Genomic DNA, 26,359 nt, shown 5'->3' with positions numbered 1-26,359 from the left:
ATTGTAATTTCCTTTAAAAAGTTATAAATGTCCATAATTTAAAAACGTAAGAAAATATAAAAGGATCGAAAATTAAAATCAAACCCCACTAAACCAAATAACTCATACAATGAAGTCTTAAATTAATGATTAAGAAGGTAACGAGTAGAACTCATAACGACATCAATATCAAAGGTCCAATTAAAATAAATAGTGGCAGCTCGACATTAATATTTTTAACACACACAAACGTAACTGCAACAAACGTCGATTCTATAAAGGACGAAAGAAAAAATAGTAGAAAAATATATTCTCCAACTTTGAAAAAATGCAACGAAACACACTCTACTCACTTGACGAACTACCAAACGACGTGCTTGGAGATATAATCTCAAGAGCTGCTCGGATTTCACGAAAAATGATCAGGTATATTATACTAGCATCACCAGACTTTGCAAAGGCAGCCCAAGATCATCGAGTTTACAAAAATATCAACCTAAGACCACTAGCAGCAATAAGCAAGTACCAAGATCTAATGGTAAAATGCATTGCAAGTGGAAATGTGTAGGCACACTACATCAAAAGAATCCAGGAGTATTTTCACAACAACAACACAGAAGAAGGGTTGGAACACTTGAAAAAGGTAGCATAAGGTAATTATGCAAACAGTATTTACCTTTACGGAATTGTGAAGTTGTGCAGGGGTGACACTGAGGCAGGCCAATTGTGGCTGGATAAACTAGGCTGGAAAGAAAACAAAGCAAAGGGTGATCAATGCTGGAAAAATAACAAGAAGTCCTTACACAAAATCAATGTGCAAAAACTACAACGCTACTTCACTACATTGAGAGAAGTTCAACCAACAATCATCTGTAGCCTCACTGACATGGAAAATAGATGCCCCCATTGCTACTACTACAAACAAATGATCAAATTTGTCTTCTTCTTTTAGCTAAACGATAGACAATATGGTTTATGAATGTTATCATCCTTTAATAATGACCTATATTTCCAATGTAAGAGTTCTTTACAAGTTCTTTTATTCAAATATTATGTCGATGTGTCCAATCTCAAACAATTGAAAATACAACAAAAAAGGAAACAACTTATGAAAATCAATAGCGCAGCATGCCAACATAAGTCACATATATTACGAACAACTATGAACACGATGATAAAGATGTTAGCAAAATGGTGTTTACCTATAAGATATAAAATTGTTATGCACGAAGAACAACTTCAAAGAAAAATACAGCAAACAAAAACAAGGTCGCAAAAGTACAAAAGGAAGACTGATCAAAATAGGGGAATTAGGAAAAAAAAAAGGATGAAGGTAACAAAACTAAAACAAGTAAACCTAATTTGGCACCTGTTGAGACATCTATCACCAAACTAAAAAAAGAAGGTAAGAGATGCAGACACTAGCAAACCACAAAAGAGACGCTAAAAAAGATTAGTAAATGCAATCGAGCCAAAACCAAGGCTCCCGGAAAATAGCAAAAAACAGCAGAAACCAGTAGTATTTCAGAATCAATACATACGCAAACACAAATCCACAAAAAACGAAAATTTTCAAAAATCGCAAATCAGAAAACAGGGTAAATCCAGCCAAATACTGAGATAGTCCTAATGAAACTCAAAATGCAACAACCTTTTTAAAAGAGTCCATTACTTAATTAGAGAATGAAAGGTACACATGGGAGAACTGAAAACCTATACTTACTGCAAAACCTATTTTTAAAAAAAAATACCCAACAAACAACATAAGCTCCCCAATCAAATACAAAAACAGATATAAAGATGAATTTACATAACCAAAAAATAATATACACAAAAAAATCCAAAATACACTTTCATGTAACACCTGCGCGTAGCGCGGATCAATTGCTAGTAATTATATAAAATTATCTAAATATATGTATATATATACACATCAATTTTATTAAAGTTCATTTTTAATATTTTTACTATATAAAAATCTTTAAGTGTTATATTCAAAACATGATAATTGTTATTTTCCTTGTAATTGATTTTATAAAAAAATTAGTTATAACGATTAAATCTTATTTTTAATTTTTTTTACCAAATTAGGAAAGTCTCTCTATAAATCGAGAAATTAAAACTTCTAAAAATTAATAGATTTTCATGGTCCCAACATTATTAATTTATAGAGGTTTTACTGTATTGCTGTTTGTTTTCAGTAAAGATTTTTTATTATTTATATATACACTAGATAAAGTCTGCAGTATTACACAGGTAAAAGTTAAAGAGTTTATTGAGAATAACTAAGTAGTAATATGCATATTTTTAGATTTATTTTGTAACATTTTAATATTGAATATGAACCTCTTATATTTAATTTTAATACACTCTCAGTTCTATTTTATAAGAGTTTTAAGACTTTTTCGCTCTATTTTATAATAATCTCTCAAATTTCTATGTACAATTTTTATTAATATAAAAATTTATGATTATTTGAACTATGCAGTATATTTTTCTATTAGTTGAAGTTTTATAAATGACATAAGATTTACTGTTTATTAATTTTTGTGCTTTTACCTTTTACCCAAAAACTCTTATAGGACAAGGAGTACCATTTAAATATCTATATCATCGTAATAAACCATATTTTAAGTTTAATTACACATTTTATCTTAATACATATAACTAAATATTTTATATCAAACACAATTAATACATCATATCAAATCTATATCTTAGTAAGAATGGAAAATACAAATAAAAATGAACAAAATATAATTCGCAAAAAAACTGAATCAACATTATTTAAGATATATTTGTTATGTTGTTGTCTCATAAGTACTAATTTTACCTCATGTCATAATCAATTTTAAATGAGTGAAATTTATAAAAAAAAAACATATATGTATAAAATATAGAGACATTCTCATCAAATAACTGAAGATTCATTCCTATAAATTATAATTTATTTTGAATTATCTTATGTTTTGACATATGCATTACAAAAATACATGTGTTGAAATTACAAAATCAAACATAAAAAATTACTAATATTCTTAAATGATTTCTTTTATAAATGATACATATTAATATTTGAATTTTTTTAATGTGAAATAAGTTTCATCACTAGACATTCAGTTTAGTAATAACATTTAACTATCTATCTCATCGTAAAATCACTTCTTCATGGAATAGAGTTAAAATTTTAATAACAAAAATAATATGAGCATCATATGAGATAATATGTATATTGGTTATTTTTTTTAATTTTTTTTGATAACAAGATACAAAATTGGCTCAAATAAGCCAATCGGAAGGAAAAACGTTTACAAAGGTAATTTGATGAGACTCAATCCTGACACGACGCGCCAGCTTGTCTGCGTTACCATTTTGCGTTCGGGGGACGTAGATTAATACAAAAGAAAGAAATTCCTCCTTATCAGCCTTGATCTCGTCCAAGTATGTCTTGAAAGCGGGCCACTCAGAAGGTGAAGACACCATCTTCACCAAATCAGAACAGTCTGTGAGAAAAATAACATTCTCATTATCTGCTCCAATCAGACATAGCATTGCCCAAATTAAAGCTTCCACTTCTGCGTGAAGGGGTGACAAGCTACGACGACGATTAGATGCACCCATGGTGGAAGATTCCCCCGCAGGAGAAATGCAATACCATCCTCGACCTGTATACTGGTCAGTTGCCTTCCAAGAACCATCCACAAAACATCTGTAACGGGTTCCAAGTCTGTTGACTGAAAAAATATCCTTAACCATAGGACCAGAGGTGGGTCGAGACCCATCTTGAGGAGAAACTCCTGATGTATCCTCTTGCGCGGAAAACCAAAGCTTGGCTTCCTCCTCTGCTAATTGTAAAATCGCTACCGGGTTGGAATCTAGATTGCTAAAAATTTTATCATTTCTAGCCTTCCAAATATACCAGAGAATCCAAGGGAAGTAATCCTCTGAGGGATTCTGCTGAAATCTCCAGAATAAATAGTCCATGTTGGCATAGACAGATTCTGAAGGAAAACAGCCCGGAGAAGTCGGGAATGAAGACAAAGCCCAAACCTGCTTAGCCGGAGGACATGTAAAAAGGGCATGATTGATTGTCTCCTCCGATTCACCACAACAGCCACATTCAAGATCACAAGATAGGCCGCGTCGCCGCAAGTTAGCTGTTGTCGCCACACAACCCGTAATAGTTTGCCATAAAAAAATGCCGAATTTTTGGTGGGCACCGAATATGCCAAACGAAAGCCTGCGGAGGGGTTATGTTAGGGCCCATAATAGAAGCAGAGACCGCCTGGTTCTGACGCAAAGCTTTATACCCAGATTTAACTGTGTATAGACCACTCTTTGTCAAATGCCAACCCAGTCAATCCGGCGATGCAGAATTACCAATAGGTAAAGCAGAAATAATGGCAACATCCTCCGGCTCGAAAGAAACCGAAAGTAAAGCCAGATTCCAGGAGTGTGAGCTCCTGTCAATAAAAGTTTCAACTCTAAGCGTTGGATCGATGGGTGATCCCGAACGCAATGCTGGTCTCAGGGATTGAGCAGGATTCCATGGATCAAACCATACTAAAATGGATTCACTGGATCCTACCTGTTTAATAAGTCCTTTGTTTACCAGAGAGCGAGCAGACACCAAACTTCGCCATCCATAGGACGGTGAATCAGATTTAATAGGATCCAAAGGATTGGAGTGCCTATAGTACCTTCCTTTAAAAACCTTAGCAAATAATGAATCTGAGACTGTAATCACCCGCAAGAGTTGTTTTGCCAATAACGCGGTGTTAAAATCATCCAAACACCGAAAACCTAACCCTCCATCTAGCTTATCAACACGTAACTTGTCCCAGGCTATCCAGTGTAACCCTCGTGTCTCCCTGGAAGAACTCCACCAAAAATTAGAAATAGCACTAGTAAGTTTCCATGTAACCGTTTTCGGAAGACGAAAGCAAGACATGACAAAGGTAGGAACGACAGTTGCTACTGATTTGATCATGACTTCTTTACCTCCCCTGGACAATAACCGGGCAGGCCATCCACCTTTCCGTTTTTGCAAACAATCCTGAACAAAGGAAAAAATATTTGTTTTTGAACCCCCTAAACTCTCAGGAATGCCCAAATAGGAGCTCATACCGCCCAAGGTAGTAATTCCCAGTACTCATTTCAACTCCTCGCGTAAATCCGCATCAACTGTGTGACCAAATTGAACCAATGACTTTTGGAAGTTAATCTGTTGTCCCGAAACCCTTTCATATTGTCGTAAAATCCCTAATACAGCCTCATACTGCTCCTTCGTAGCACGGCAGAAAAAAGACTATTGTCTGCGAACAACAGATGAGAGATTGTTGGGCAAGCAGTCGACACCTTAATACCCGTAATGAGCTTGGACCGCTCCGCCTTGCGGAGATTTGTAATAAGAACCTCAGTGCAAAGGATAAAGAGGTACGGCGACAGAAGGTCGCCCTGCCTAAGCCCTCTTGAAGGAAGTATGGAGCCATGTGGTTGACCATTTATTAAGACTTTATACTGAACAGACGTCACACACCACATAATCCAAGAGATCCATTTGTCACAAAAACCATATTTCCATAGCAAATGTTCAATGAAGGACCATTCTACCCGATCGTAGGCCTTACTCATGTCTGTTTTAATGGCCATATACTTACCCTTAAAAGAAGGGTTAGTGCGAAGGCCATGAAACATCTCTTGAGCAATCAAAATATTATCCGTAATCAAACGTCCCTCTACAAAGGCCGATTGAGTCTCAGAGATCAATGACGGCAAAAAAGAACGCAAATGCTGACATAATATCTTTGAAATAATCTTATATCCGACATTACAGAGACTAATGGGTCTCCATTCAGTCATCCGAGTCGGCTTATCTACCTTAGGAATAAGACAAATATTTGTCATATTTAGTCTTTTATCGAAAATGCCATTTTGAAAGAAAGAATTCACCATAAGCGTTAAGTCAGCCTTAACTGTATCCCATGCTCGCTGATAAAAGAGGGCCGTCATACCATCCGGTCCAGGAGCTTTATCAGGATGCATCATAAACAAAGCCTCTTTGATTTCCTGTTATGTGACTGCTCGTGTCAAGGATTCATTAATTTCACCCGTGATAGACGAACACACTTCACCCACAGCTTCCTTAAAATCTGAGGGATATGTGGATGTGAAGAGCTCTTGAATATAAGAGGCAGCTATGCCCTGTATCTCAGTATCCTCCGTGACCCAATGTCCAGACTCATCATGAAGACCTAAAATGCGATTCTTAGCTTGTCTTTGTTTGGTCTGAGCATGAAAATAACCAGTGTTCTGATCCCCGAATCGCATCCAGCGACTTCTACTTTTCTGGTACCAGTAAATCTCTTCGTCTCGATAAGCCTCACGTATGTTCCAAGTTAAGTCTGAAATGATCTCAACCGAGACAGAATCATCTGCCTGAGCGGACGCCAACCGGTTCTTCAGTTCCTCAATCATTTTCCGACCGTATGGGGCCTGCGCTTTCCGCCACTGGGAAATAGCCTAGCGACAATTTATAATCTTGTCCATAAAATCCCCCGATGGAGTCTCTATCCCAGAGTCCCAACCTTCTGAGATAGCACCAAATAACCCTTCTTTATCATGCCACCGTCTATCAAACCGGAAACAACTTTTCCCTCTCCGGACTTTGTCCTCAAGAGAAGCTAGTACCGGTTTATGATCTGAAGCTATCATAGGTAAATATTCCGTGAACGCATTGCTAAAGATATCATGTAGCTTCTCTTTTGCCAAAGCTCTATCAAGGCGACAGCGGATCGGTTTCTTATCCCGCCAGCCACGCCAAGATAGGCTATCCCCAACCGCAGGAAACTCCAATAGACCACAATGACAAATCATTGTGTTAAAACCAACAAATGAAGACGCATGACGGATTTTCCCGCCATGCTTTTCATGATTGCCTTTTAATTCATTAAAATCTCCAATTAGGAACCAAGGAGAATCTCTTGATAAACCAATTTGTGTTAAGCGTTCCCACACTAAATCTCGATTAGCTGGGACGGGATCACCATAAATAAAGGTAAAATAAATGGTTTGTCCTTTATAAGTAAGTTCCACATCAATCAATCTATTAGATTCAAATAAAACCGAAACATCATAAGTATTATTATAAAATAAGGCTCAACCGCCACTACAACCGATAGGATCAACCGTTTTAAAAAAAGAATAACCAAAATGACCAACAAAAGGTTCCAAATGAGAATAAGGCTGTCTAGTTTCAGATAAAAATAAAAAATCAGGCCTATGCTTCCCCCACAAATCCCTGAGATATCCAATAACTGCTTTGTTTCCAAGCCGTTGACAGTTCCAGCTTAAAATCTTCATTTATCTAATGTTGGTTTGGGTGGTTTTGACCCACCAGCTATCCCCTTCTCCTGTTCCTGGTTCCTCGGGTTTGCAACTTCTCCAGCTAAGTCGTTAGCTTTAAGAGCAGGCCGTTTCCTTGGTGTTGTGCGCAAGTACACATTCAGCTTTTTAGACGCAATTCCCTTGAGAGCCAGCGGAGGTTTATTCTTACGACCCTTATCCACTGGTGGTGCAGCAATAGGCACAGCACTTGCATCCACAGTCATATCCATTGTATCCTCCCCTGCATCAGTGCCTTCCCCTCCAAGAGCTGCAGTGACCAAAACATGATCAACATCGGGATCCTCTAACGAAATCTCCATACCTTCATCAACCTTCTGATCTGTAGGGAGACCCTCAGACCTTGTATCCTCGACCGCAATGTGAGCCATCATCTGCTCAGCAGATTCTTCCGGAGCTTCCCCTTTTGTAGACTGATCCTCACGGACCAACTCTGAACCTAATGATTGAGAAACCGGCGGGATATTACCACATTTTCGTCTGCTGAGTCAGACTGCATAGCATCATCCGAAACGAGAGACCTTGTGTTCGTCAGGCTGTCATCCTGAGCAGCTGAACCAGCCCCTGACAAGACCATATTCGTACCTGAGGCGTCCCCCACTCCCTGAACAGAATTGGTGATCAACCCTGTGTCTTGAAAAAGTGGTCTCCGAACCCTTTTTAACGGTGGGATGCCAACCATTCCAGTATGCGTTGCCCCTTGCTCATCCGAATGCGGGATTTTTCCCTGCTCTAGCTCTTCAGTCGTAGCTACTCCGGAAGAAGAGACAACACCGGCAACAACTCGAGATGAGTGGCGATGATCGTTGAACTGAGCATAATTGGTAAACCAGCGAGGCTTGGAGGATGTTTCACCAACTTCCCCCTCCGATCGAATCTTGATCCCTGAGTCATGCTTCCCTTTGAGAGATTGTTGCTTGGCATTAATATGTGCCTTTCCTTTACCTTCCCCTTCCTTCCCTTTTCCTTTTCCTTTGTTCCTATCATTGATGACCACACCTTTGTAACTCTGCAAAGAACGCACTGTGTCTTCCTCCATAGGAACGTGTAGCCCAGGTGTGATCTTAGAGGACACCCATAGAGGACATTGATCAACATCAAGACAGAGGCTGAAGCACTTCTTGCAGAAGCCATGAAGCCGCTCATACCGGAGAGTCACAATGGTCTCCTCTCCATTGTAGAACTCGATAACCATTTCAAAACAAAGAGGCTTGAAGCCATTCACCGTAACTCTTATCCTTCCACCATCGATGTCCACCGCTTCTACTCGTCCAAGTTCTGAGCCGATCCTACGGAAAGTTGGTTCAGCCCAAAACTGAAAAGGAACGCCCCAGACTTTGATCCAGAAGGTTAAATCAGAGGGATAAGTCGGATCCACCGTTGGACTCCAACGAACCATTGACACCATCCAGCGATCGAAATGGAATGGAGCCATTTGGAGGACCTCCGTGATATCGTCCTCATTGTCAAAATCAAATTGGAACTTCCCAAGGCCTAAGTCAGCTCCCACAACCTTCCCCTCCAAATGCCAGATCCTGGGGAGCATGAACAAGAGAGATTTCATGTCCTGCATCCGAGGAGTCATGCAGCGACCAACGACCGTCTTCGAGTAACCCGCAATTAGAGCCGAATTGTCAAAATATGGGATCTTGATTCTCCTCTTAGGAGCCACCCCCTCTTCACTCTTACCCGAACCACTCTTCCCCAAAAGATTGCTTTGAGACATGATCAAACACACTCGAGAAACTCGCACACACCAAAGAGATAAACAAAAAGACCAGACAGCTACTGAGAGACCGTAAGCAAAGTTGTTGAGATGAGGACTGAATACTGCTAATCGATCCCTTTTATACATCCAAACTTCCCAAACACATCGAACGAGAGATCTCCACAAATTGAAAAAGTAATGACAAATGATAATCTCGTGATACTAAGAGACCAATAGAGAACGCGAAATCACTACTGCATCTTCCAAAACTGGAAAGCGAATCTCATTCCTTCTCCATTGAATACCAATCTGCCCTGATTTGATATGCTGCAATGTCGTGACATCATTTCAAATCATGAAGCCGCAATCGCCGGTGATGTGCAATTGTCTAAAGCACTCGAATCTCAACTGGAGAAAGACCCGAGATGTCATCACCTCCAATCCCAGCAAATCCAATCGAATCTCCCAACCCGGAATTCTCTTACCCAAAGAAACCCAACATTCCAAAAAGAAATCAGTCGGAAGATTCAATAATGAAACTTCCTTAAGAGGATCATCGAACCTCCTCCGAACTGTCCAAGAATCCAGAAAGAATCGCCTGATACAAACCGCAATGAAAAACCAAGAGAACTCCGATCGAAAACCATGTGGAATCATTCGAAAACCTAGAACCCTAGATCTGCCGCCGTCGCTATCGCCATCGTCGTTCTATTGGAGTTTAAAATTGTACTTCAAAAAATGTTGTGATATATGTATTTTGGTTAGTATTTTAAATTTAACAATGAAAATAATCAGTAAAAAATCAGTTAACATCCACAAAAATTTTAGAAATCCAAAATATCAAAATATTATTCTTCTATATATCATAATTTCATAAGTAATACTTTTGTCAATTTTCATCAATTAACCAAAAATTCATTCCTAAAAACTCATTTTTCTATTTTTTTTCCAGGTTTCTCATATTACTACATGCATTAAAATCTTTAAAATAAATAATGTAAAACTATTCTTATACACATCATGTATTTTTTTAAGTTTATTATTCTTTCAAGGTTTTGTGTACTTACTTACAATAAAATTTTATATTACAACTATAAATACAATTTATATCGACTAAAATTATGTTAAATAACTTATGTTATTCTTTTTAATTTTGTTATTCATTATTTATTGATTAATATACATGCTTAATAAATTAAGTTTTTGCTTACACATGTCAAATTTTATTGAGAACACACATTTAGTATAATTAGCATACAATGGAAAATGTATTGATTTTGTTAGTTTTTTTTTTTTAGAAAAATAAATTTATTAAAATATAAACATGTAAAATTCTGTAAATATAATTAGCTATCCTAATATGTTTATAAAAGAAATAAAAATTTGGCATGTGTCAACATCTAATCAATATATTTGACATGTGTCATGATCTTGTTAATGAGTAACTTTGACATGAAGCTTTATATAATAAGATAATACATTATGCAAGCTTTTGTTCAATTACTAATTTATGGTTTACTAAATGAAAGTTAAATTACTAATGTATTGTTCATATATTTTGTAAGAAAAAAGATATACGGTTAAAATTATGTTCATAGAAATCAAAATATATATTATTTAACTAACCCGTGGTCCGACCGGTTCGACCAGTTGACCCAGTGACCCGAAAGACTTTCGGTTCACTCTCCGGTCCGGTTTTAAAAACATTGGTCGATACTAACTTGTCTGACGCTTGTTTTTCCTGGTTTGTTGTGTTGTTTGAGTTGTTTAACATTTGAATCTCAGTTGCTTGTGTGTATAGCCCAGTAGATGGGAGGATTGCCTAACTAAGTATCTGTGATAATACTTACGCATCTCAATTGTTTTTTGTGGTGTGTAGATATGTGACGTGGAATCATGGCGATGAGGAGGAGGATGATCTAGGGTCTCGGTTATTGTTTTATGGTTATGTTATTGATGTTGGAACTTTGGATAGGGATATGCTAGGTTGTTGGATAGAATGGTTAGGAATGTTATTGTATTGATGATATGTTGGTTCTGTATTGTTGGTATGTTTCCGTTGTTCATATTGGTTGTTGTTGGTTTATTGTTGAATTGTGGTTTGGTTGGTTTAATTAAGTAGTATGTAATGCTTAATTATATATTATTATTATAAAAAAATGGGTCGAGTTGTTTCACTCCCGGACGAGGGATGGGGGGCAGAACAAGCAATTTCCCCCACCCCGAGCATGAGCCCAAGCTACCGCCTCACTTTCCGCCAATCGAACTACCTCATCAGGACGCTCCAATAGATTATGTGCTTTCAAGATATACCACATAAGCCAGGGAAAAGCCTAAACTTGAGCTCCTGGATTTTGTGAGCCTAAGAAATAATGGATAATATTTTTTTTTTTTTTAAATTGTAGTGTTTTTCAAATTTTGTTTAATGGTAATTTAGATATCACATTTGTATTTTCAGTTAATCTGGTTTTGCGTAGATGTCACAGACTCACACTCCAATAAACATTCTGATTCTTTCAAAATATACATGCTATATGCCATATAAAGAAATTCTAAGAATATATTTTTAAACAATAAAATGAAAATCAATTAAATAATAATCAAAATTTTGAAACAATCACAATCTATAAATTTTTCAAATATATATATTGAAACGAAGTAAGTACATTAAAGAAATGATTGGTAATTAATTAAAATACAATTATTTTAACATGCATGCACCATGAAAATGTTATATTTTGTACTGTGAGACCTTAAAATTTTGTGATGAAAATATTATTACCTTCTACTTCATCCATTTTATAATATAAGATTTTTTAGGGAAAATTTTTTTGTTGCATATTATAAGATGTTTTTAAGTTTCGACGTAAGTTATAGATGATTTTAATATGTTATGATTATTAATATGCTGTTTTTTTTTATCATAGGTTAATTTTCTTAATACATCTTATATTTTGAAAATGAATGAGTATAAAATTTGATAATGTAAATATTAAATCATAGTTTGAATTATACTGCTACACAATCAAAGGAATAGATATATCATTATGACACTGATGAGTACAACTTACAACTTACAATAGTCACGTGCAAAGCAACTACACTGCGACCTGCACGGACTCGCATGTTCTGTCCCACGTTTCACCCATTACACACTTGACACTTTCACTACTATTCTTATCACTAGTCACTAGATCTGATGCACAAATCACAATTGTGAGTTTACCAGAAGTAAGAGAAAAACATCTTAACAGCAAAAAGTTTGATATTGTCTCGTAGCCATGACTTTTAAACGGTGGTACTTATGACTCAAGTCTCTGGTTATCTTAATTAGGTAGAGAAATGTTGTTTCAGAATTTTCAGATCCGATCTAAAGAGATTATAATACCCAAATCTGCAATAATTGGGATTTGAATCCTAGACTTTGACAAATAAGTTTAATATATTTGATTTTGAATTAAAAACTAGTAAAATTTATTTTATTGCTTTTCTAAGAAGACAACAAAAATGTTGCAGCCGCATCCAATACAAAGTCTTTTGACAAACACAATTAAGAGAGCTTACATAAGAAACACACTGTAAAATGTAAAATGAACTCCTCAGGACTTCAACAATGGAGCCTCGAGACTAAAAGTATATATGAAAATGAAGCAAAAAAAGCACAAACATTGAAGGAAGACACAAGATCAGGTTTTTGTCTTGTTATTAGACAAAGGCAGGCATGTCCTTGAGCCATGCGTCAAGTGGCTTACCAATGGAGTATACGATGAAACCAATCTCTCTTAACTTGTCAACATTCAGAACGTTTCTTCCATCGAAGATGAAAGCCGGTTTCTGCATATTGTCGTAAATCTTCTGGTAATCTAACGCCTTAAACTCATCCCACTCTGTCAGAACGCAGACCGCATGTGCGTCTTTTGTTGCTTCATATGCGTCCCAAGTCACACTCACTTGTTTCACTGTGGTTGGACTCATTGGCTGCAAGTGAAGGGGATGGTCCCAATCGAACTTCTTCATCGAAAGGTCTCTCTGAATCTGTTCCTCTGTGACTTGAGGATCATAGATACTGATTTGCGCTTTGTCTCCTAACAGACCTTTACACACATCAATGGCAGGTGTTTCCCTTGTGTCACCTGTGTCTTTCTTGAATGCAAATCCGAGGATGGCAACCTTCTTGTTGGAGACAGTGTTGAACATAGAGGAGACGACTCTGTTCACGAACCTGTTCTTTTGGTAATCATTGATCTTGATCACTTGTTTCCAGTATTCCGCAACTTCTGGAAGACCATTGCACTGACAGATGTAGACGAGATTCAGAATGTCCTTCTGGAAACAAGAACCACCGAATCCAACACTAGCGTTCAAGAATTTGGAACCGATTCTTGAATCAGTACCAACAGCGTAAGACACTTGAGTGACATCAGCACCGGTGGATTCACAGAGAGCAGACATGGCATTGACTGATGAAATCCTCTGAGCCAAGAAAGCGTTTGCAGCTAGCTTAGAGAGCTCCGCAGACCAGAGATTTGTTGTGATGATTTGGTCTTCAGGAACCCAATTGGCATAAACCTCCTTGAGCGTCTGAACAGCTTTGAATCCTTCAGGCGTTTCTCGGCCTCCGATCAAGACACGGTCAGGGTTAAAAAGATCAGCGATCGCAGTTCCTTCAGCAAGAAACTCAGGGTTGGAAAGAATCTGGAATTTGATTCCTTTACTGTTATGCATCAAAATCTTCTCAATAGCTTCAGCTGTCTTGACAGGCACAGTCGATTTCTCAACAACAATCTTGTCGGAAACCGAGACATCAGCGATCATACGAGCAGCACTCTCCCAATAAGTGAGATCTGCAGCTTTGCCAGCTCCAAGACCAGTCGTCTTAGTGGGTGTGTTGACAGAGACAAAGACAATATCAGCTTCTCTAACATGTTTCTCCACATCAGTACTGAAGAAAAGGTTCTTCCCTCTGCATTGCTTAACGATATCTTCAAGACCTGGCTCGTAAATGGGAAGCTGATCACTGTTCCAAGCGTTGATCCTAGGAACAGAGATATCAACAACCGCTACTTCGATATCAGGACATTTCAGTGCAATCACTGCCATTGTTGGTCCACCAACATATCCAGCTCCAATACAACATATCTTCACCATTTTTTTTGATCAACTCTGCAAATCCAAAACCCGAATTAGGATCACATGATCTAGGAACATACTACAACAGATCTTAATGTGTACAAGTAAAATAAAAAAAATGGATCAGATCTGGATTCTATAGTAGTAAGCAAAACGTCGAACACTTGATGTGCGAGAAAACAAGTGACTAGTCATGATCCGATCTGATCCAAAAATTACTCAAATCACACGGATCTAAACACAATCGATACGTAGAAACCATCAAATGATCACGATTTACACAGGATCTATATACATTTCGAGAATCCTCAACAGGCAAAAAAAAATCAGAAAACGAGTGATGTGTTGATTCAACGATTTATTAAAAGAGAGATCAGATCAGATTCAGCTGTTGTAATTTTCGCTAGAAAGATAAAAATAGAAAACAAATCTCTACCGTAAAACTCAAGATTGGTAAAGCAGAGATCGACATTTACCTCCGAAGGTTCGTAGTGAAGAAGTTGAATGTTTTCTCTTGAGAAGAGGAGTAAACGAGAGACGAAGAAGAAGAAACAACAGTTTATAGAAGAAGAAGAAGACGAGTTTCAGTTAAAACGCAAAAGGGTAAAACGGAGAATTTGTTGGAATGATTATGAAATGACGATCGTGTCCTCCCACGTTTTTTTCCACATAGTCTGTCTAATGTCTATGCACGACGGACGAGCCGGCTGATCAAACCTCTTGTCCCCAAAATTCTCACTTTTTAATGCGGATTTGAATCCGAATAGTAAATACAATAAATAAATAAAAAATTATTTGACAATATTGATTTATATGGATGATTTAAATTAAGAAGCTAAATGAGCATTTTTCAGTTTTTACCATTTCAAATAAAAAAGTTGGAAAAATGATTCAACTTATTTAACCTATTTAACTAAAAAAGTTGGAAGATAAACAAATTATGAAGAAAATTTGTTTAACTCGTTCGTCTCATTTTTTTGTAGAAGAATGAGTTTGATACTATTTAACTTTTTTTTCAACTCAATATCTATGTTTTATTTACGTAGAGAGTGTCAATCTTGGATATATGCTCATTTCTCTTGTTACTCGAATATATATATATATATTTATATATATATATATATTTTTAACTTTTCTATATATTGTTATATTCAATCATCTATTTTTTTTATCTACTTGTAATCTTCACATTTTCTCTTGGTTAGTGGGTCCATCCCTTATCAAACGACGGTTTAAATTCTTATATACCGATCCTATAAATCATCACATGATATTTTTTCGTGGTTGTTCTCATTTGAATGGTTTCTGACATTCACTTCTCTGAAAATCACACATTCTTAAATTGTTCGAGCTCAAACACACTTAATTGTGGAGTTCTCTTACATCATTTAATCAAAATGATAGGTGCATTTTGATAATATAAATAATTAAACAATTAATTTTAATGATATAAATAGCCAAATTTCATGACACCTGGATATTAGTTTTGAAACCTTTGGAAGCCGAGTTGATCGAACCTTATATGTTCGAATCGAGTTCCAACTAGGCTGAGTTCTATAAGCTCAATTAGTTATTATTGGTTTTCTTCAATTATGTGCATTAATGTATAAAAACTATGCATGTATTATTTAAGAAAATCATATGGATTATTATTTTCGTTGAATATATGTGGTGGATGGATAATGCCATAATAGCATAGTGCATGCTCTGCTGGAATTTGTTGAGCTTCTTAGCTTAAACTCATTCTCCTTAACTAAAACAATGGTCCATTGGCCTTCTTCTTCCTCCTGCTACACAAAACACTTATTCACTCACTCTTTTTTCACCTCCTTCTTCCTCCTACGACACAAAACACTTATTCACTTCTTCTTCAGTACTTCATCTCACGATTCTTCACTCACTCTTTTTTCACCTCCTTCTTTCTTGTTTCTTGTTCTCATGCTTGATTCTTTATGAAGTATTAATCGAAGATGAGATTCTAAAAGTATACTCCACATATATATTATCATTCACTACGACTCTGTTAATTTTATCAGAGTGAATTTCTTGTTTGATGATATCGATTAGAGTAAATGTTTGGCTATATAACGATGAAGACTTTTTTGTTTTTTGCAGTTTTTATCACAGAATTAATATCAACATTGTAGTGATAAATTTCTACACCACGTAAATTGAAATATTTTTGGGGAGGCATGATGAGAGTCTGTCAAGTTTAAAACTAAGGAAAACAATAATTTCTATATATGTCCCGTTAAAACCTAAATTTTCTAAATAAAAACAAAATTCGAACAAAGTAAAACTAAATTCAGAATGATTCGTACGTACAAGACGCTGTATTTGGATTTAAAAAATCGTACTACATAAAAAAAAAACATTTAAAAAATAAATTAGTACCGGACCATCAACGTTGAACGTTATATACCTGACGGTAAAGCTTTAATGAGATTTCGAAGAATCCAATCATGTCTAGAATCCACAAACTATATATCTCCTTGGTATAAGCAACATCTTAGAATTTTAATTGAATCCCGCAAACATCGATCGAGAAGCCCAAAATTTTCTCTACCTTGCTATATAAATACCTCCATTCTCATCAATAATAATCATCAATAAATATTTAGAAAATATAATAAAACAGAGATAAAATCATGAAACTCCTAAACTTATTTATATCTGCAGACGTTTTGATGCTGGTAATGGTGATATGGATTGTGCCCACATACGGTCATGAGCCACCCCACACCCACACCCACACCCACACGAGTCTGGTTGGGTTGATGGCCGTGCCACATTTTACGGTGACATCAATGGTGGAGAAACTCAACGTAAGCTAAACAGCATATTCTAATAATTCAATAATCTCGAGACATGTACAATGTTAAATAAGACGTAGTAAAATGGGACTCAATCTTTGACCACTAGCTAAGACTAATATATATGGTTGGTTTGGCCAAGTTTTGTGTTCACCTATATATGTTTGCGGTAAGAATTTTCATAATAAAGCTTGTTAGCCTTTTGTTAAATGAAAATGAAAAATCCAATATAAGTAAATTATTGAAAACCCCATCTTAGAACATGCAAACGTTACAGTACACGCATGCCATTAGTTTTGTTTTTAAACTAATGCATGCATGCAATGTTTTTTTTTTTTTTTTTTTTTTTCTATCTGACAGAGGGAGCTTGTAATCTACACAAACAAGGATATGGTCTAGAGACAGCAGCACTAAGCACGGCCCTATTCAACAATGGGTCAACGTGTGGGGCTTGTTACGAGATAAAGTGCACGAATGCTCCGCAATGGTGTTTGCCTGGCTCTATCAAGATCACAGCTACAAACTTCTGTCCACCAGATTACTCCAAACCGAAAGAATGTTGGTGCAACCCGCCACAAAAACACTTTGATCTCTCGCAACCAATGTTCCTAAAAATCGCCAAGTACAAAGCTGGGGTTGTCCTGGTTAAATTTAGACGTGTTCCTTGTGCGAAAATCGGAGGCGTCAAGTTTGAAATCAAAGGAAACCCTCATTTCCTGATGATCTTACCGTACAATGTGGGAGGAGCTGGAGATGTCAGGGCCATGAAGATTAAGGGAACGAAGACCGAGTGGATACCAATGAAGAAGAACTGGGTACAGATTTGGAGCAGTGGTGTTGTGTTGACCGGACAATGTTTATCGTTTAGGGTCACGACAAGTGATGAAGTTACGAAAGATTTTATCGACGTGACACCGCCAGATTGGGGATGTAATGGACAGAGCTTTGATGGAAAGATTAACTTTTAGGAGAAGAATGTGAGTCTTTTCGCTAACGCTTGCAATCTATTAAGAAGCTGGAAGGTTATTGGTAGGTTACTTGTAATTTTTAAAAATAATTCACTGTTATTGGTTTACGAATTCGAATATTCGATGATTTTCTATTTCTAATCAAAAAATTGTTTTTACGTTTTCTTTATTACCAAATTCTTGAACCTTTTGTTTTTTATTTATTGACTTATGGATTCCTATAACTATTGTAAAATAAGCTTAAACAAAGATTCATCAATAACATTCAAAACTTTTGGAAGATATGAGATCTCTGTTTTTGCCATCTTTCATACGATTGCGAATATGGCTCCTATAAATCTTGATTTCCATAGCTAAAATATTATTTGATAGGACACAATGACGAAGTAGAAGAGTACTTGTTTTATTGATTATTTCAGAAATTACAATATGATCTCTAATGCTACTGAATCCCAAATTAATGTTGACAATTGACTATTTGATTATACGTTAGCGAAACATAAGACTCTTCTTCGACTTTGTCAGATTATGGCGTTCATAATGAAATGGTCCAGGTTGTGCGAAATCCGACACCTTCTCAGGATGCAGATTGACTACGAAAGATCAAAAGCTTCAATGCACATTTCGAGAGATATTGAAGAAGGTTACGATGATCACTTCTATTTCTCTACACTGTATTTTTATGTATACCCACCCACATGGTTCCCATCAATAACATATGCTGAAACAAGATCAGTACCGGACCAAACCCAAAGCTTAGTCAATAGTCAACATTAAAAAAAATTTCAAACCATTTTGTTCAGAATACAAATATATATGGCAAAAGAATTAAAATTTCTGGCTGACTACATGATGGCAAAATTAGGATACAGATTGACTACATAAACTTGAATACAATTACTAATTCTTTGAACATCTCTCTAGAACTTATATATATACCCACCCAAATGGCTCCCATCAAAACTCATCATAAATCAAAACATAGTATATTAATCATGAAACTCTCAGAAAAGTTGATCTATGTAGAATTTTTGATGATAATAATGGCGATGGCCATGAGTTACGGTCATGTAGCCGAAGTACCCGAGACAGCTGAGGCACCCGATATCAGTGGTTCAGCCAGAGGCAGGTCAATCGACACTAATTGGTATGATGCACGAGCCACATTTTACGGTGACATCCATGGTGGGGACACTCAACGTAAGTTCAAATACTATTAATAGTTTTTATATCAACTTTTTTTTTATATATATAATTGATCATTGAATGTCTTAAATGCTATTTTTTTTTTCATTTGCGATTGCATTTACATTTTCATATATATATATTTATAAATTATAATGCAAATTGCCAGCTAGGATCTTCTCTTTCGTTTACAGATAAACACCAGAGAATTTTATTTTTAGTATATATATATATATATATATATACTATATGTACAAATATAAAACTAACCTTATAAAGTGTAAAAAATTACATTGTCATGTTATTGGTGTTAAGGCAAATGTTTATTTTTTTTAGTAAGGGTAAAAATATAATTATAATATTAGACTAATAAAATCTTTTAAATAATTATTCATTTCTAAAAAAAATATTTTCTGCCTCTAATTAATTATGGACAAAAATTATTAATTCGTCTAAAAAATTGTAAAGCAGTCAGAATTTTAAAACGTAAGATTTCAAAACTAGTTATCCAAATTATTATTTTAATAACTATATTTAGAAAATTTTGTTAAGGTTTTAAATTATGATTCTCCTATCATCTTTTTTTTCATTTTATTTACAAATGATTTTGAGTTATAATATAATACATATGATAAATAAATATGTAGATTTTTTTCTGTCTATGTTGTTATTTGAATTTTTAAAAATAAAGATATATTACTAAATTTATAAAGAAAAATGTGGTATTTTAATGTTTCATGTCGGTCGGTTGGTAAAACTAAATCTATGTTGTTGATAAATTAATAAATTTTATTTTCTTACAATTAGAAAATAATAATTAATACTTTTACATATTTCACAAAATAATGATTCAAATACAACAAACAATATAAAAAAGTAATATACATCAAACAAATTAAAATACTATAATATTATAAAATAATTAGTATTTAAAAATATATTTGTAGATTTACCAAACAGTTGTATTATTAAAAGTAAATAATATCTCAAACAAAATAATTTTAAAAACATATATAACAATAATTTTTATTATAATTTTTGGAGAAAACGTTAATCCGTGTTTAATAGTACGAGATATCTCCTAGTATATACATTATTTGAAATTGCCAAAAAAATCACTATGTATATGTTAACATAACATTTTTACCCAAAAAGTGAAGACAATATATAAACATAAAACCCACTCATGTAAACAAACAATCTGTTTGTACAGAACAAAAAAACAAGAAGAAAACAATCAAACTCTTAAATTCTTAATTACTTTTAAATTTGTTTTTTTCCTTGGGTAAAAATTACTATTGAATTATTATTACATATATACTCACTTTTTTAAAAATTTTCATTTAAATTCAATAGAGGGTGCTTGTGGATACGGTAATCTATTCAGACAAGGATATGGTCTAGTCACAGCAGCGTTAAGCACGGCACTCTTCAACGACGGGTACACATGTGGGGCTTGTTTTGAGATCATGTGCACTAATGATCCACAATGGTGTTTGCCCGGATCCATCAAGATCACAGCAACAAATTTCTGTCCACCAAATTACACCAAAACCAGAGACATTTGGTGCAACCCACCACAGAAACACTTTGATCTCTCCCAAGCCATGTTCCTCAAGATCGCCAAGTACAAAGCTGGGGTTGTCCCAGTTAGATACAGACGTATTCCTTGTAGGAAAACCGGTGGTGTCAAGTTTGAAACCCAAGGAAACACATACTTCTTAATGATCTTGCCATACAATGTAGGAGGAGCCGGAGATATCAAGTACATGCAAGTTAAGGGAATCAAGACAGGGTGGATAACAATGACAAAGAACTGGGGACAACACTGGACCACTGGTGTTGTATTGACCGGCCAAGCTTTATCGTTCAGGGTTACGACGAGTGATGGGATCACAAAAGATTTTTGGAATGTGGTGCCAAAGAACTGGGGATTTGGACAGACTTTTGATGGAAGGATTAATTTTTAGGAGAATGCTTTGAGGTTTGTTAACTGTGTGGCATACCACCAAATATTATGTATTAGGGGATACTCCTTACGTTACTTAAAATACATTAATAAAACCGCAACTCAAAAAAGATAATCTGAAGTAATTAAACCCAAACAAAAGCTGATTAAAATTTGTGTACTAAGTACTAACCATTCAATGTTTTGATTTTTCAATACCGAAAAAACCGTAACAGAAACCCTTTTTCTGTAACCAAACGAAATTAAAGTAAATTAATCAAAATCTATTAAATACTATAATTTAATTCTATGCAATCATATTAAATAAGAGTTTGTGCAAAAAAAAAAATCCTTCAGATTAACCCAATGAACTCAATAATAATACGCAATATAACTCTTACACTTATTTTCTAAGCGTTTCTACGGTCACATATATTATATTTTTAAAATTTACATATGGATTTAGACTCTCATCATCGAGGCTTCGATTTAATATCCTTTTTATCAACATTTTACAATTTGGACAGTGATGACAATGGCATTTGAGTTTGTAGTATGATTTTTTTTCTAACAGAGCAGAGAAATCTTTTGAAAAATCTTTGTTCCATATGAAACTTTCAGGAAGCTATTTCACATTCCGGTAGCTCAAACCTGTTGGTTGTTTTTAAAGCTAAGTGACCCTTCGTTTTCTCGAAACGTGGCTACTTATAAGAATCGTTTTTGTGTGTGTGTGATGAGCGCAAGTTACTGTTGTTCTCACTTTAAAAATGTCGAATTCATGAGAAAGTCTTCTCCCAAGGACACTACCCTTCGAGTGGTGGAGCCGTTGAAGCCGGTTGTGCAACACCAGCTCTTGGTTCCTATTGAGATCAGTGGTGCTGTCTCTCAGGGACAAACTACATCAGTTGAGATCGAAAATCAATGGATCACTCCTAATAAGACAAGTCGTAGTCCGGGCAAAAAGCAATCTGCGTTACTGTTTGGGGATGGCTCTCTACTTTCTAATGCTTACTCAGCTCTGTCTGAGTCGGGAGATGGGGAAGCAGCAGAGAACTTGCGTCGTACTAGTGCGGTTGTTAGCACGGAGAACGTCATCGCATCTGCAGGGAGCACTGACAACGTTGCTGAGGATGCTGGAAATGTTGCACCAGGGATAACGGAACCAGGGATATCGAGACCTTTAGGGAAGAAACCTCCCGCTAAGGTGCCTGTTCCAGTGCATCAGATTCAAACTCGTGGCTCTACAGCCTCGGTCAAGCCTAAGCCTACCGTTTCTACTCACTCTGAAAGGGAGCAGAGTAGACGCCCTTCCAACTGATATTTTAATGTCGGGTTTCCTATGGAATGTACGGGGTTTTAACAAAGATTCAAAGCATTCTGTAGTGAAAGATTGGATGATGCAGTCTAACTTCCAGTTTGGTTGTATCATTGAAACGAGGGTTACAGAGCGGAAAGCAGAGAGAATTGTGGAGAGAGTTTTTTCGGGTTGGTCATTTCTCTCGAATTATGATTCACACAGGCTTGGTAGGATTTGGGTAGTGTGGAGTCCAAGGGTTTGTTTGACACCTTGTTTTACAAGCTCTCAAATGATCACTTGCTCGGTTTTAATGGAAGACCTGGAGGAAGAGTTCTTCGTGTCTTTTGTTTATGGTTTTAATCTTGTGGCTGATAGAAAGCCTCTATGGGAGGATCTGAAAAATCACCACGACTCGCCTATATTTTCAAATAAACCATGGATGAGCTATGGCGATTTTAATGAAATTCTGAAGGCGGAGGAACACTCTTGTTATGATACAGGTCCATCCATACCGGTGGGGATGAGGGATTTTCAAGAAGTAGTTTCTTATTGTTCCTTGAGTGATATGCAATCTCATGGGCCATTTTTTACTTGGTGCAATAAACGAGATGATGCTGCACTTATCTGTAAGAAACTTGATCGTGTTCTAGTCAACGACTCATGGCTTACTGAATTTGCGCAGTCTTACAGTGTTTTTGAGGCTGGGGGATGTTCTGACCATCTCCGGTGTAGGATTCAGATTGGTGTGGAGAAGCAACACACGAGAAAACCATTTAAGTTTACAAACGCTTTGGTTTCTGATACGAATTTTCTGCCACTGGTTCAGGCTCACTGGGACATCACAGAGCCTCTGTTTCATTCCACTACAGCAACATACCGTTTTTCCAAAAAACTGAAAACTCTAAAGCCGGCAATCAAAAATCTGAGTAAGAGTCGCCTTAGAGATCTATCCAAGCAAACCAAAGCAGCCTTTGATCGTTTATGTAAACTACAACTTGAGGTTTTTCTGAATCCCGTGGGTTTGGCAATGAGGACTGAATCGGTTGCTTATCATAAATGGATGCACCTTTCGGGCTTAGAGGAACGTTTTTTGAAGCAACGTTCTAAGTTACATTGGTTGAAGGTGGGGGATGGCAACAATAAGGTGTTTCATAGGGCTGTAAAAATTAGACAAGCGAGAAATGCGATGAAGGAGATACTCCGCCTTGATGGTGTAATAGTTGATTCTCAGGAAGAGATGAAGGCGGAAGCAGAGCGATATTTTCATGAGTTTCTTACACATAAACCATCCTATTTTACAGGCAACTCGCAGGAGGAGTTGAAAAACCTTTTGTCCTATCGTTGTTCAGAGGCTGACAAGGTCCAACTTGTGAGCGAGGTTACGGTAGATGAAATCAAGGCGGTGTTATTTGCCATGCCACATGACAAAAGCCCGGGTCCTGATGGCTATACGGTGGATTTCCTCAGGGAGACATGGCCAATCATTAAGGCGGATTTTGTTGTGGCTGTTCAGTCTTTTTTCATCTATGGATTCATTCCAAAAGGAGTGAATACAACCATTCTTGCCCTTATACCTAAGAAGACAGAGGCTAAAGAGATGAAAGATTATCGTCCTATTTCTTGCTGCAACGTCTTATACAAGGTGATATCAAAGATTCTGGCAAACCGGTTGAAGCTACTCCTCCCACACTTCATTGCTCCGAATCAGTCAGCGTTTGTCAAGGGACGACTTCTGATGGAAAATGTTTTGCTGGCGTCAGAGGTTGTTCAAGACTATCACAAAGAAACTGTATCTCCCTGATGCTCTTTAAAGATTGACATTTCAAAGGTTGTGCAATGGTCGTTTTTGCTCAATACACTCTCTGCTTTAGATTTCCCTCCACAGTTTATCAAGTGGATTGAACTCTGTGTCACAACAGCATCATTTTCTGTTCAGGTGAATGGAGAGTTGGCAGGACTGTTTCGTAGTGAGAGAGGTTTGAGGCAAGGTTGTTCATTGTCCCCATACCTATTCGTCATTTGTATGCATGTTTTGTCTACTTTACTTGACAAGGCGGGTCTGGAGCAACGTATCGGGTATCACCCTCGTTGTCACAAACTGAAGCTGACACATTTGTGCTTTGCCGATGACATATTGGTATTCACTAATGGTACGAAAAGCTCTATTGAGAGTATTCTTCACCTGTTTGACACTTTTGCAGCGATGTCAGGACTGTCAATCAGCCTAGAAAAAACAACCATGTATATGACAGGGGTAAGCGAGAGTGAAAGGGACGACATTCTTCAATCCTTCCCGTTTGCCTCAGGTAGCCTACCTGTCCGTTATCTTGGGTTGCCACTCTTCACTAAGCGGATGACAACTGCAGACTACAGTCCACTCATAGAGCGAGTCCGGGAGCGCATTAATAGCTGGACAGCTCTGCATTTATCCTTTGCTGGTCGCCTACAACTGATTGCTTCAGCCATTCATAGTTTAACTAATTTTTGGATTTCTGCATTTCGGCTTCCCAGCTCTTGTATCCGCGAAATAGATAGCCTATGCTCTGCTTTTTTGTGGTCTGGTCCAAAGTTAAACACAAAGAAGGCGAAAGTTGCATGGTGTGATGTTTGTACTCCCAAGGATGAGGGTGGTCTAGGCCTGCGCTCTCTAAAGGAAGTAAATAAGGTAAGCTTTTTGAAACTTATCTGGAGGATACTGTCGACTAACTCACTTTGGGTTCAGTGGCTATGACTCTATCTGTTTCGCAAAGGCTCTTTCTGGTCGATCAAAGTTACCACTACTCTAGGATCCTGGATGTGGAAGAAACTCCTGAAATATCGTGGTATAGCCTCTGGTTTTGTGAAATATGAGGTGCATAACGGCCATCACACATCCTTTTGGTATGATCAATGATCTCCCTACGGGCGTTTGATTGTGTCGACAGGCCAAAGAGGCTGTATTGATTTGGGTATTGGATTACATTCGACTGTCGCCGAAGGCACCATCACAATGCTTTATTCAACCACGTTGAGCAGCTCATTGATCAGCTGCAGTCTCACCAGCAGGCAACAGAGGACGATGTAGTTCTCTAGAAGGGTAAAGGGGACTGTTTTCGTGATACGTTCAGCACTAAAGACACATGGGAAGCCATACGACTGCACGAACAGAAAAACGTTTGGAGTAGGGGGTTTGGTTCAAGCACGCCACTCCAAAATATGCTTTTATGGTTTGGCTAGCCATCCACAATCGACTCTCCACATGTGATAGAATGCGGGCTTGGAATGTGGGTGTCAATCCGACCTGCACTCTCTGCAACCAGTCTTTGAAGACTAGAAATCACCTGTTCTTTGCTTGTTGTTACTCTCGGGAGGTTTGGTCTGGCCTCACGTCCAAACTACTCCTCACGCGCTACACACCCTCTTGGACTCACCTACTACCGTTATTGACAGATACCTCATTGGGCTCTACCAGACTATATCTATTACGATATGTTTTTCAGCTCACCATTCATTCACTGTGGATGGAACGAAACGCAAGACGCAATGGGGACACATTCCTTCCTTCAGCTCAGCTAGTTCGACGACTCGATCAACAAATTCGAAATCGATTGCTTTCAATCCAAGAACAGGGAGACGGGAAGTTACACGACGGTCTGGTCACATGGCTCGCCACACGCTATCCTCCTAACTAAGGCACAAGTTTCTCAAGCTTTCTTCTTTTAAAATGTATGCTCTTTATTAAAACAAACGCTGCAACCAATGTACAAAAGTTTTTCTGAATAAATTTTACATTTTATTCAAAAAAAAAAATGTCGAATTCACATTGTAATCTTACTTTCTCTCTTTCTTTTTTTTTTGGGCAACACTTAATTTCGACTAGAAAGTAATTAAGGTTCATTAAGAAGAGGGTCTCTTTAGCCAAAGCATCCGCCTAACGATTGCGATTAC

At 36.8% G+C, this 26,359-nt stretch overlaps 3 protein-coding genes and 2 pseudogenes across 5 annotated transcripts; 3 read left to right on the top strand and 2 right to left on the bottom strand.

Annotated features, from left to right (window-relative positions):
• Positions 1-3,258: 3,258 nt before the first annotated feature.
• On the bottom strand, positions 3,259-3,963 carry LOC147934545 (uncharacterized). The gene has a single exon (XM_087472670.1). The coding sequence runs from the start codon at positions 3,961-3,963 to the stop codon at positions 3,259-3,261; it is 705 nt and encodes a 234-aa protein (XP_087328796.1).
• An 8,593-nt stretch (positions 3,964-12,556) lies between these two features.
• Positions 12,557-14,958, bottom strand: LOC104724283 (UDP-glucose 6-dehydrogenase 4). Of its 2 annotated transcripts, none has more exons than XM_010442743.2 (2): positions 14,698-14,958; positions 12,557-14,254 (listed from the first exon to the last, which is right to left on the bottom strand). In XM_010442743.2, exon 2 carries the CDS (start codon positions 14,237-14,239, stop codon positions 12,797-12,799), a length of 1,443 nt encoding a protein of 480 aa, XP_010441045.1. In that variant the 5' UTR covers positions 14,240-14,254; positions 14,698-14,958; the 3' UTR covers positions 12,557-12,796. The 2 variants fall into 2 exon arrangements, with proteins under 2 accessions (XP_010441045.1, XP_087330332.1); XM_087474206.1 differs by having other exon boundaries at positions 14,658-14,782.
• Positions 14,959-16,867: 1,909 nt separating this feature from the next.
• LOC104728356 (expansin-A24-like) lies at positions 16,868-18,286 on the top strand (annotated as a pseudogene). Its single transcript, XR_015572936.1, has 2 exons — positions 16,868-17,046; positions 17,395-18,286. The product of XR_015572936.1 is annotated as an expansin-A24-like (transcript).
• Positions 18,287-18,830: 544 nt separating this feature from the next.
• Positions 18,831-21,297, top strand: LOC104724282 (expansin-A22-like). Its single transcript, XM_010442742.2, has 2 exons — positions 18,831-19,202; positions 20,544-21,297. Exons 1-2 carry the CDS (start codon positions 18,950-18,952, stop codon positions 21,155-21,157), a joined length of 867 nt encoding a protein of 288 aa, XP_010441044.2. The 5' UTR covers positions 18,831-18,949; the 3' UTR covers positions 21,158-21,297.
• Positions 21,298-24,542: 3,245 nt separating this feature from the next.
• Positions 24,543-26,103, top strand: LOC147934544 (uncharacterized; annotated as a pseudogene).
• Positions 26,104-26,359: the final 256 nt, after the last annotated feature.

Source organism: Camelina sativa, chromosome 11, assembly GCF_030686135.1.
Source record: "Camelina sativa cultivar CO46 ecotype springtype chromosome 11, ASM3068613v1".
Taxonomy (NCBI): Eukaryota; Viridiplantae; Streptophyta; class Magnoliopsida; order Brassicales; family Brassicaceae; genus Camelina; species Camelina sativa.
Note: the sequence above shows the minus strand (reverse complement) of the source record. Positions and strands in the feature narration are given on the sequence as shown.

What these genes read in the sequence shown, in the direction of transcription:
- LOC147934545 (XM_087472670.1), bottom strand. Translation starts at nt 3,963, where the DNA reads ATGGACTATTTATTCTGGAGATTTCAGCAGAATCCCTCAGAGGATTAC.
- LOC104724283 (XM_010442743.2), bottom strand. Translation starts at nt 14,239, where the DNA reads ATGGTGAAGATATGTTGTATTGGAGCTGGATATGTTGGTGGACCAACA.
- LOC104724282 (XM_010442742.2), top strand. Translation starts at nt 18,950, where the DNA reads ATGGCTCCCATCAAAACTCATCATAAATCAAAACATAGTATATTAATC. An exon ending in CCATGGTGGGGACACTCAAC is followed by an intron (nt 19,203 to 20,543) that starts GTAAGTTCAAAT and finishes TAAATTCAATAG; the next exon opens with AGGGTGCTTGTGGATACGGT.